This window comes from Macrobrachium rosenbergii, chromosome 10, assembly GCF_040412425.1.
Source record: "Macrobrachium rosenbergii isolate ZJJX-2024 chromosome 10, ASM4041242v1, whole genome shotgun sequence".
NCBI classification, from domain to species: domain Eukaryota; kingdom Metazoa; phylum Arthropoda; class Malacostraca; order Decapoda; family Palaemonidae; genus Macrobrachium; species Macrobrachium rosenbergii.
In genome coordinates, this window is record NC_089750.1 from 37145053 (window position 1) to 37157629 (window position 12577).

General features: G+C 40.4%; 1 protein-coding gene across 2 annotated transcripts; it reads left to right on the top strand.

Moving 5' to 3' along the window:
• The first annotated feature begins 736 nt into the window (after positions 1 to 736).
• LOC136842595 (transcription factor SOX-3-like) lies at positions 737 to 12202 on the top strand. Of its 2 annotated transcripts, none has more exons than XM_067110170.1 (5): positions 737 to 1030; positions 1864 to 2123; positions 2541 to 2790; positions 3121 to 3315; positions 10788 to 12202. In XM_067110170.1, exons 1-5 carry the CDS (start codon positions 1027 to 1029, stop codon positions 11462 to 11464), a joined length of 1386 nt encoding a protein of 461 aa, XP_066966271.1. In that variant the 5' UTR covers positions 737 to 1026; the 3' UTR covers positions 11465 to 12202. The 2 variants fall into 2 exon arrangements, with proteins under 2 accessions (XP_066966271.1, XP_066966272.1); XM_067110171.1 differs by having other exon boundaries at positions 890 to 1030; positions 2574 to 2790; positions 10788 to 11603.
• Positions 12203 to 12577: the final 375 nt, after the last annotated feature.

Sequence of the window (12577 nt, forward strand, 5' to 3'; positions counted from 1 at the left end):
CCGCCCCCCCGCCACACACTCTCTCTCTCTCTCTCTCTCTCTCTCCTTCTACTTCATGGAGCCCCATTACCTGCGAACTTCAAGTAATCGCGTCTGTATTATATTATATATATATTTAAGATACCATGCACCCAACTAACTTGTGCAATGTCTGTAGAACCGGCGCCTAGGCTCAGAAGGGTTCGAGCGAAGGTGGTTCGATTTGACGAACGTAATCTGAAGTGCGGAGGAGATCTAAATAAAAAAGGGGGATTCATAGTTAAGAGCTTCACAGTGGGAGGTTTATATAAGACACCGGATATAGGACCCCAATAGGATGTCGTCATGTGTATGAATTTCAGCGAATTATTTGGCAGGGAATCAACTTTTAAATCGTGTTCAATTATCTTTTGAAAGACGCCGCTTTCGTTTCAAGACTTTGACTTAGGCCATTATGAAGAACAATATCATTCATTACAATAAACAAAATAAAAACATGATCAAATGTATCTCGCGAGATCGAGGTGTCGGAAGGTCTTGGCGGTTGGGTCGGTCACCAACCAATCAGGATGCGCAGGGTGGTCTGTAGGCGGGGTTAGCTCTCTAGGGGGCCACAAGCTCCGCCCGTCTCTCCACCCCTGTATCATTGGTTCACTGACTCGTGACGTCACGGGGGCTAGTGAAGATCCATTATTATTGGTGGATACTCTGTGACGTCACTAGGGTCGTCCGTACTCCGTGTCCAGTGTTTAAAATATTTGTTAGCGAGGCCCCTTGGTCACACTTCCTCCAGCAACGCCAGGCACACTGTCGCTTCTGTGTCGGCACTCATCCAGTGATTACCCTCCCCCCGTAATTATCCCACTCGAAGTGGGAGGCGTAAGTGAGACTTGAGCAGAGTATTCGAGGACGTATTCTCTCCTCCAGCAGTGGTGTGCGCAGTAGCAGTCAAATCTCCTCTTGGAATCGCGCGAGTGTGCATACAAGAATCAACTCTCGCGTCGACGAACGGCGAAGGAAGGAAGCAACGGCAGCAGATCATCCACCATGTGTATGTGCCCCCGAGTGCTGTTGTGTCTGTGTCTGTGTAGTTCGGAAGTTGTCGTCGGTATGCAAATAGAGTAGTGGCAGCTCGCTCACACATATATCACAGAGATGCGTATGTTCCCGATGGTGTGGTAATGGCTGCGTGGTCGGAAGGAAATCGTCTCATGTTCTTAGGAGCCCATTAGCCATCATCTTCTCCTTCCTTCTCAGTCTCCCCGAGCATACCCCCCTGCCACTTTGAACCACCAGGAGCTCTCTCTCACCTCCCTCCCTCTCTCCATCCCTCCCTCCCCCTCTTTTTCGCCACTGCCAATTATGCGGTAGCAAAACTAGCGGCCTAATTACTGAACCCCTTTGACGAATGGCCAATTATCGGCAGGGGATTAGTAATTGATCTAATGCACACCAGAAATTAATGTGAAATATTATCCCCGGCGGGAAAAGGGAAGCTTTATGACAGGACGATAAATTTGCCTGAACGTTTGTTGGTCTTGAGGGAGACGATGATCTTTTGATGGCGGCGGCAGAAGACAATCCATAACATTACCGTCGCCGTCGGTGAACATCGTATCTCTTGTTGCTGTGATTTACGTCTCACTCTCGAGATACGGGGAGGTGCAGTCTCTGCGAGATGCAATTAGCTGTTCGGGAAATAAATATAATCTATGGCCTCACCGCCTTCCTCCCTCTCAGCCCCTTGAGCTGTTGAGAATACTTCGACGGACTTCGTCTGTCGGGGCTCCGATCAGTGGCAGTCTTTAACTGTGTTGGAAAATACGTTTTTAGCTCCCCTTGCTCCCACGCCTACTAATACAATCATTTTCCTGCAACCGACAGATCCGACAATGATGGAATCGATGCCAGTCTCCTACGCAAGCACGATGGGCGGCATGATGGGCCACTACTTCGGGGGTGGCAGCGCTGCTGCCATGGGAGTAGGTGCGGGCGTTGGTCAACTGCCTACAGCGCATCACAGCAGCCCTCATGTGCAACAGCAGGCGACGCAACAACCAACACCGCAACATGAACCCAGCAACGTATTGCAACAGCAGGCAACTCACGTCACATCGCATGCGTCTGCGCAAAACGCCCCCGACGTAAGCAAAACCCTCAGTCAGTAGCCTAGTCGTTGATTATTGTCAGAATTGGAATTTCATGATATAAATACAGAAAACCATAATTCTAGTTTCTCCATTGACTGATTATGATGATGACAATGTCACAGTATTTTGCGGTTCAGATATGCTATAGCAATTGTGAATATGAAACACATTTTGTTTTCTTCATTAAGAGTTGGAAGCACTTATAGTCAGTTTCAGTTATAGATCGCTTTGAAGTCAGTTTCAGTTATAGATGGCTTTGAAGTCAGTTTCAGTTATAGATCGCTTTGATAGGACTTATTGATTCAGGGACACGTAGACGACTGTGACGTACGAAAACTTGAGACACTTAGTAATGAAATTACATCAGCGAATTTGAATGAAAGCAGTTTCTTTTTCCTCCTGTTACGCCAGACTCTGACAACAAGCCACCCTCATCTTCGCCAGGCTGCCCTAGTGACGCCTGTGTCAACACCTTCCCCTGCGGATTCCACAGCGTCTGGGTGTTCCCCAAGTGGGTCTGCGCAGAAGAAAGAGAACGGACCCAAGGATGATCATATAAAACGACCAATGAACGCATTCATGGTTTGGTCTCGCATGCAAAGACGCAAGATTGCGCAGGAAAATCCCAAGATGCACAATTCCGAAATCTCCAAGAGGCTGGGTAAGTAGGTTTGGAACATTTTCGATCTGTGATGATTTATAGATTTCAAAAGGAAACATTGGGTAGTTTGCAGAACAACTGGACAACCTCCGAGCGGAAGTATTATTAGTTTAACTGATAACGTTCATTGATGCAGATTTTCTCAAGTACAGTATAATTAAGATATACAGAACAGCAAGACCATGGATAAATTATTGTCTCATTTGCAAATTAATGAAAATAGAAATGTAAAGATAGACATTATGTGGTTGTGGCAATTTCTTCGCTAACAATTTTCATAAAGTAATAGGGAAATAAACAGTTATTCAGTTGCTTCCTTTTCCTATTCAGGAGCAGAATGGAAACTCCTTACCGAGGCTGAAAAGCGCCCCTTTATAGACGAGGCCAAAAGGTTGAGAGCGCAGCACATGAAAGATCACCCAGATTACAAGTACCGACCTCGCAGGAAGCCCAAAACCCTCAAGAAAGACGGATACCCATACAGCATCCCGTACCCAGCTGTCTCCATGGATCCTTTGAGAGGAGGTCAGTTCACAGCCTGATAAATAAGTCTTTAAGAAACTCGCGCGCGGTCGTGCACACACACACACACACACACCTGGAAACATAAGCATGCATGCTTTATTTTACATCAGATGGTTTATTCATATTTTGTCTATATACAATTAAATTCCTAAAAAATTAAATAAATGATAATTACTTCGTCTCTTTCTCTGAATTTATATTGCGTTAATTATACTTAAGGACAATATATGCAACATACTATCACTTTAATGTTTCTGTTTTCTAGATGTATTATTCTCTGTCAAAAACACTCACAAACACTATCAAATCTTTTTAGCTGTCTGTACGAATTGCGTTGTTGTCCATACGTTCATCAAAAAAATTTTTAACGATGGTAAAAACAGCACATTTCATTTAAATTAGATTTCTGCTGGATATATGAACAAATTGGGCAGATAGGCATGATGCATAATTATAAGACATTTTTAATAACTATAAAAAAACTGGATGAAGCATAACATTTTGAAAACGGGATTTGATTATCTTACAGAACATAAGTTTTTTTATTCACTTATATTTGCATCCCGTTCGTAAATAACTATAACGGAAAATATGCTGAAAATATGTGATGTAGTTTTCTGATCAGCCTTGCCTTGCCGTGCCTTGCCTTGTCCAGTGAATATTCCCGCTACTCCTTTTGCTCTTGAGTAGAGACTAAGTCTTAAATAAGGATGAAGTTCGGGGGTGGGGAGATGGGAGCCAGTTGGCGCTATCGATCAAGCATTGGTCTTCGTGTTTCTTTCTGATTACGAATTCAACGTTCGAGTGGAGATATCTATTGTGAGCAAACGTGCTAAGGTCTCTGACTAATGGTGGGTCAATGAGGGTCTTGTGTGTGGGGATGTGAGAGAGAGAGAGAGAGAGAGAGAGAGAGAGAGAGAGAGAGAGAGAAGAGAGAGAGAGAGAGATTTAAGAAAACAGTAAGATTAGTAAGAACACTCATGGAGAAAATGAGGTATAGTTGAAGTGATGTAAACGCTTCATATTTATCCATATATTATTTATAATCCCACCTGGCTGTCGCATATCGTATTAGTGCCTGCCTCGCTGCCAAACATCCGTTATTACATGCATGTGTTCTTTATGCACTCGTTTTAGAAACATATATATATATATATATATATATATATATATATATATATATATATATATATATATATATATATATATATATATATATGTATATATATATATATATATATATATATATATATATATATATATATATATATATATATATATATATATATATATATTTCCAATATATGAAATTTTTATATATATACATATATATATATATATATATATATATATATATATATATATATATATATATATATATATATATATATATATATATATATATATATATATATATATATATATATATGTATATATACAAAAAGAGAGAGAGAGAGAGAGAGAGAGAGAGAGAGAGAGAGAGATAAAAATTTCATACACTTGGAAAATTAGTTGTTAACTGCTCTTTCTTGGGCCATCGAAGAGCGCGGTAGATATACTGTAGGTAAATCTTTCTTTTGCAAGGAATTGCTACCTCTACTTTCCCTCTCAAGTGCTTTTTTTCATCTATTATTTATTTATTGGCCGTGAAGTGGCTACCACATTGACCCTGAGTTTCATGCCAAGGACTGAGTCGAACATGCATATATATATAATATATATATAGTATATATATATATATATATATATATATATATATATATATATATATATATATATATATATATATATATATATATTGCTGTATGTATGTTCGACTCAGTATGTTGTTCGACTCAGTCCTTGGCATGAAACTCAGGGTTAATGTGGTAGCCACTTCACCGATAAATAAATAATAAATGAAAAAAAGCACTTGAGAGGAAAGTAAAGGTAGCAATTCCTTGCAAAAGAAAGATTTACCTACAGTATATCTACTGAAAAAGAAAGAGTTCGATGGCCCAAGAAATGAAAATTTTAACAACTAATTTTCCAAGTGTCTGAAATTTTTATCTCTCTCTCTCTCTCTCTCTCTCTCTCTCTCTCTCTATATATATATATATATATATATATATATATATATATATATATATATATATATATATATATATATATATATCGTGTGGGTGTGTGCGCGTGTGTTTCTCATAAAAGTGCATAATGGTCCGAAGTCCGTAAGAACAGAAATGTGGCAGTGAGGCAGGCACGAGCACGACATGCGGTAGCCACGTGAAATTGAATAAATTATGAACCCCTTACACCACTTCAGCCGTACATCATTTTCCACCTAACACGCACACACACACAAATATAATTTATGTGTGTGTGTGTCTGTGGGTGTATGGATATATGTATGTATATCTGTTCGCATGTGTGTTTGCACCATCGTAATGCCTAAAACCTGTACAGTTTATCATCATTATTAGAACTTACTGAATGTCTAATAGATTAGACTTGTACGGTATGATTAATAATCGCAAAATACAATTTTGAGATTATATTCACTGGTTACTATGTTTTGCGTACTGAACATAATACGGGAAGTTTATAAGTGAAATCGTGAAATTTCATTGCCATTTTGTAACCAGCAGTGAAGCAATGCTTTAAAAGCAAATCGCGGTACTTCATTGCTAATAAGAATTTAATGACTGAAGGTGCAAGATTTTATATGTGAACACGTTTTGGTAAATTTCCCGTTTTATGTTTAATGCCTAAAACCTAATACAGTAGAAAGTCAGTGTATATAATCTCAAATTTGTATTTTGGGATTATTTATCATGCTGTACACCTCTAATTTATTAGAAATTCAGTATTCTGGTTATGATATACTGTATATGTTGTTTTAGGCGCTTATGGAGGTACAGGAAATGTATCGATGCTAATTTACAAATCAAATTGTGATCCTTCATGAATGACTAAAGGACCAATGAAGACCAGTGTTTTGTTTTTTAAGTTACCAGATACTTTAAGAAAACTGCAAACAACTTCAGTCATGTCTGTTTGTGAATTAATGAAGGATGTTTGCAATATGCGTTACACATAATCTCTCTCTCTCTCTCTCTCTCTCTCTCTCTCTCTTTCACACACACACACACACACACACACACACACACACACACACACACAAGGATGCAAAACCATTTTTGTACAATTCCCGGTCAATTATGGACTCTTCATCCGAATCACCCCAAATGTGAAAGAGACGGCGACAAACCGTTTTGCTAATCTTTAACGGCGTCCTGCAACGTGGGTAGTCTAATCCCCAGGGATTTCTTCTAAATCTTTTGGAGGGGAGTCCCGCGAGTCGCTTCCCTAACTTACAATATTCATTTTACTCAATTATTTCGCCATCGCACTGTCGCTAGATGAACCTCGATTACCGCCTTCCCTTCAGTATCTTTTCTTTTATTTGAGCAATGACGCCAGCCTATCGAAAATCTCATAAGTCGGGGACCTTCGCAATGAATGACAAGACTTCGTTAAGGACTTCTGCTGGTGAAATCTCTTGCCCTAATTTTGATCCGATACAAGACAAAATATAACAAACAGTGATTCACACACTATACACACACACACACACACACACACACACACACACACACACACATATATATATATATATATATATATATATATATATATATATATATATATATATATATATATATATATATATATATATATATATATATATATATATATATATATATATATATATATATATATGAATCATTATAATCAATACTCATTCATTCTAATTTTGCATGGTAACTTCTGGTATTCGTTTGCATGGCCTATTGCTAGGTGAAATTCATTTGTAAGTCTTTTTAATGTTGAAAAGAATTTAAAGTCGAAAAGTTGTGAAGGTTTTACTGATATATGGCGAATAGAATTTTAACTCCTATTGATGTCAAGTATATTAGGTGTTTCCGTGACCGACACTGAGTACGAAGAACTTCATCGAAACTGAGTAGGTTATGGCGGTGTTTAGGATTCCCCCTCCTATGCCATTTGATAAACGACTGACGAGCTGTACGAGACGCTGCGCTTTCAAGCGGTATTTTCCCAACCATTGTAACAATTTCTGCTGCATACGTATTCCTAACAGATTCCCACCTCTGCCTTTCTCATTACCGAAGTCTCACCACTTAAATTGTAGGGGAGGTTCCGTGGCCCTCTTCAACCACTAAAGCTTTCCAGCTGAAGTTCCCTCCCCCGCGACCTCCCCAGCCTCCCCTATAAACGAGCCACCCTACTGGAGCTGCCAATATCGTGGCGCTCATGCATCATACCCAGGGAATAACGCCCAGCTCTTCGCCAACAAAGGCTCGAGTAAACGTGGTATTGTCCCTCTCAACAATAGATCATAATTGTCATTGTAACTGTTGATCGCGGTTTTAGGCCACATCGGAAATTAAATCAATGGTAGTCAATGGTAGTTCTCGTGTCTGTGATGGCAGTAATGGTGAAAGCTAATGGTACATTGTCGTGAGTCTTGATTACTTTTCACACTGGCTTTGGAATGGCGGGATTTTGGCTGTGAATTAAGGTTTTGGGGGGTTTGATCAAGGCTGCGTTCGCGCCAACGGGTAAAGGGTCACCCTGGTTTGTTTTGCCACCATATTGAACGGCTGGGGCAGATATGGAGTGCTCTTCGTTACCTGCCGGAGACGTTACTGTTGAAGCGTGACTTGTAGGGCGTGTGACTGAGTACGGATAATAACAATACACGTCGTTTCATTTTTATAGCTCCTAGCAAGTCGTTCTTTGAGGGCGATATTCTGAAAGGGCGGCTTGAAGATGCATACATGACAGCTTCACGGAATCACGAAACAATCGTTGTCACTGACACGTAGCGTAGCATGACCGTAAGTACGGACGAATCGCCACTAGTACTGCATTACAGAAAGATAAAGTTTTGTAAAGGATCATTGATGAATGTGCGGTGTAAATACTCGATTGCAAGCCCGCTTTGCCCATTTCTTTCTAACGTGTTTGATACCCTATAGATTTTAACTACGTTTTCATCGCATGTTCCGTCCGCAACAACTTCCTTTTTCTTCTTCCTAGTCATCATCATCACCATCATCATCATCGTGGTTGTTGCCGTCATCATTCCAACACCCATAACAGTGCTTCACAGGTTTAGAGTATTTGTGAGGCGTCATAGTTGTGGTGTTGAATATTTGAGCGGGTGAAGGAACAATGGAACATGATTGAGAGTATTAGGGACCACAATGAGCTCTCAACCGGCCGATCGATCTGCCCCTGGGCTCTCTCTCTCTCTCTCTCTCTCTCTCTCTCTCTCTCTCTCTCTCTCTCTCGACCATCTTTCACCCTTGTAACTTAAATTATGCTCCTTAACTCGTATATTATCTGGAAAACTCTTGGAGTTCTTGAAAATTGTGGTATTCCTTTCAGGAATCAGTTTTCTCTAGATGTGTTTCAAGTTACGTTTCTTGGTCATTAAAACTGTTTCAAGTTGAACATATATCGCTGTTTATACTTGTGTAGCGCCCCGCAAAGAACGAAGTTTCGATTTATTTGCGAATGTCTCCCAATATAGACCATAAACATAATGAAAGCTATTTCAAGATTAGAAAATACCGCTCTATTCTACCGTATATAGCAATGTCTTATGTTTTGCTTGAAACAGAGAAATCTTTAATATTTAGGAAATCTTTCACGTGAAAGTCGATCAGTCACTAGTGACCATTGGTAGACGCCTTTCCGCTAACATGCAAGGTATCTTGTCTTGCTAACGAGATCTTAGGTGTTCTTTCTTCAGCGAAAAAACTGAGAGCAAGATTGTCCTTTCTCTTTACTTGTGGTCGACTTTTAATTCAAGATTTTATTTTATTTAGAGAAATTGTAAACTAGACGAAATTTCTGTTCTTGTTTGAATTCTGTACACATTCTGAGGGCACGGTTATTTGGCGTGTATATTTTACTTGTTTTGATTATTTGCTTCATCACATATCTACTTCAATATACATTCTAAAAGCTTTATGAAACTTAATGAGATTGCTTATTTAGCTTAGTATATATTTAGATATGGCGTATATACATCATGGATTCCAAGATTTAAAATGCTGTTCAAAACAAATTTCATACCTCAGTACGATTACTCTCCTCAAGAATTGATATACACAAACTATTTTGATCCTTTTAAGCATGATTATAGTCATTTCAAGCTCTTATGGTCCTCTTCCTCCTTCTATGGTGCTGTAGCATCTCTGACTTGAGACAATTCCCAACACTTATTGGCGTCGGACGTACGAATGTGATCGAGCTGCCACTGCTCCTTTGACGCGATTGTTCCGACTCCGTCCCAACCGTGCGTGAATGCGCGCGACAGAAAGGAATGACTTTCGTCATGCCCTTTCTCCTTATCCTAGAGTAGTGGGGACGGCAGTATATGGATGATGGGAGGGGGTGGGACGACAAAGTGTTTAATTCCATTAGCGGCAGCATAATTGCATTGAGACGCCGAGACAATCATGTGCCGAGGATGTCGAGTGTCTTCTGGTGTTGGGGGTGACCTAGGGAAGTCCTCACCCCTTTTGGGTGTCGAAGCCCTAAGGCCACCGTTTCGCCACGTGCGCCTTCTTCGCCGACCCTTCAGTTCTCTTAGGTAGACAAAAGCCCTTCTCTTCCCCATTATACCGTACGCAGTTCCCTAATTTCTTGGTCTTTTCATCTTGTAGGTTTCCCTGAGAAATAGCATATATCTGCTAACAATAAATTATAGTGACTAATAAGAAAATACGGAAGTAGCAAGTAGCAAAGTACCTTATTGGTTCGATGCTCTTTCACACTGTATGATAATCTCGTTGCAAAATGTCTGACTATGCAGTAGGATATTAAGAAGAAAAATCGAATGAGAAAAAGTTCATCTGTCGTAGTCTCGTACGCTATTCCCATGGTATTCAGCCTCTCACGTTATTTTGCACACCATTCCATTTCTCTTTGGAACAAGGAGGAGACACTCCCCTCCCCTCCCCTCCCCCCCCACAGCGCCACGTGCTTACACACTCACACTAAGCTCTCGGTTCCCCTGTTGTAGTGTGTGTGTGTCTCGCTTCCGTTCTCTCGCTAAATGCTCTCTTGTCATTACCATATGAGATTCATCAGCAGTTATTGAGAGGAGAGGGCGAGGACTCCGAAGCAAAGCTCGGTTGGAGATTCGACGAGTTTTTTCTCCGTGGTCTGAATTGTAAGGCAATAGCAGAAAATTGCTGGGCGTGTTATACTCTCCTAACGTCATCAGTCATGAATTACAGATAGAAGTATACATTATGTATTTGTATTCGTTGTATATGCTGCTCACATACGAATTTTATACACAGGAATACATCTGTTGCATTTGTCTGTTGTTACTTCATTCATTTGTTTTTTCTTTGTTTTTATCACAACATTTTTCTCTTCTTTCGCAGGTTTCCCTTCGCAGCTTTCTCCATACTACTCTGCCAGCGCAGCGGCGGCTAACTATGGTTCAATTACTGCTGCACATATGGCAGCTGCTGCTGCCGCTGCAGCTGCAGCACAGCAACAACTTTCCTCCCAGACTTCGCAGTCGAGTCCAGTCGGCTATGGTTACGATGCAACGAAGTACAGCAGTTACATGAGCAGCTCCTCCAGCTACCCAATGAGCATGTACGGTTCAGCCAGTGACCCCGCCAAATACGGGGATGCAAGCAAAGCGGCCGCAGCCGCTGCGTCCGTCGCAGTGGGAGGATACGAGGCAGCTAAATCCTACTTGGACAGTAGTAAATACTTGTCGGATAAGTACGGCTTAGAGAAGTCCTCTAGCTCTTATCTCGACAAGGCTTCCCAGGAACCCAAGGATACGGAAATGAAAAGTGCGTCTCCTGGTGTTGCAAGTGTCAATCCAAGCCCCATAAGCGGATATGGATCGGCTGCCGGCGCCCTCAGCAACTACTACAGCCAAGCTGCTGGCACTTCGGCTTTTCAGCCTTCAGGAGCATTGAGTCAGGGCGTGCCCTCGACGATGGCCGGTCTTCTACAGCCCTCTCAGGTCGCCTCCTATACAAACTCCCAGTACCCTCCTGTAGGAGCCGATTACAGGAGGCCCTTATCCGTAATATTTTAGATTGTCCAGTATAAGTATGTATATAAATGAATTTTAAAAATAATGAGCTGATACCAGGTGACTCAGTTTAGACATCTGGGGCTAGCTTAGTAGATTTCTCGCCCCTTTAATGTTTTTGTAAATATCTAGTCATGGGGTATACAGTATGTACATATGTATATAGGGGCATGTTAGACGTCTTTCACTTCCAGTATTTATGCAAGTGCCTGGGTGTTGCCGTTAATCTTGTTGGTTCTTGTTTTGATGCTTGCCAGTTCTTGCTTATGTGGAAAGTTGTACCTGGGAAGTCTCATTCACTCCTTTAGTTTCAAAGGTCAAGTTACCTGTGTTAGGTAGACTCATCAGTAGAATCTGGAATTCATATTTAAAACAAAGATCAAAATTCATGGACTTTGTCAAGAATTCTCTTAAAGTTGGCCTGCACAGGGACGCCAGGGAAAAACGTAGTGAAATGTTTCTATGTAGTATTCTTTTGATATGTTTTTTTTTCAGCGTGTTTCGGCAATTTATTATTTTTATTAAATGATTTTAAGTCCTGAAGGGTTCATCCCTGGAAGGATCAATCGCCCTGCAGAGGTTCATAAGTTGTGGGCGTGGAAGCTACGCCCTCTGCCCAGTAATGTTCCTAGACCACCTTCCATTACCTGTCCAGCTGTCAAGATAATTGGATGAACTTCACAGCTGTGGCAACGGGTTCTCATGTAGTTATATATTTAATAAAAGTAAACTGAAACGTTATTGTTCTGTCATTCATACATTTATCTCTGTCAAAGTAAATGTCAAACGCCAGTGAGCAAAATAATGAGACCACAAAAATCTCTTAAAATTGAGAATTGTAAAGAGCAGAAACTTTTATTTATATCTTTACAATTATTCTTCAATTGAGTAAAGTAGATATATGTCGGTGATACATTTGTTATATACAGTAGATATTTTATAAAAGAATGCAAGGAACACACACTCGATTATATCCCAGCATGTATGGATTTTCATGAGTCTGTGAATGTGTTGTTCAATTATGTTCAAATAAAGATATTACGTATACAACTTGCAATGATGAAGTCCTTTCCCGAAGCAATATACATTTCACACTGGAAAATCATACCTAGAGCA

What these genes read in the sequence shown, in the direction of transcription:
- LOC136842595 (XM_067110170.1), top strand. An exon ending in CTGCGCAAAACGCCCCCGAC is followed by an intron (nt 2,124 to 2,540) that starts GTAAGCAAAACC and finishes CTGTTACGCCAG; the next exon opens with ACTCTGACAACAAGCCACCC. An exon ending in CGAAATCTCCAAGAGGCTGG is followed by an intron (nt 2,791 to 3,120) that starts GTAAGTAGGTTT and finishes TTTCCTATTCAG; the next exon opens with GAGCAGAATGGAAACTCCTT.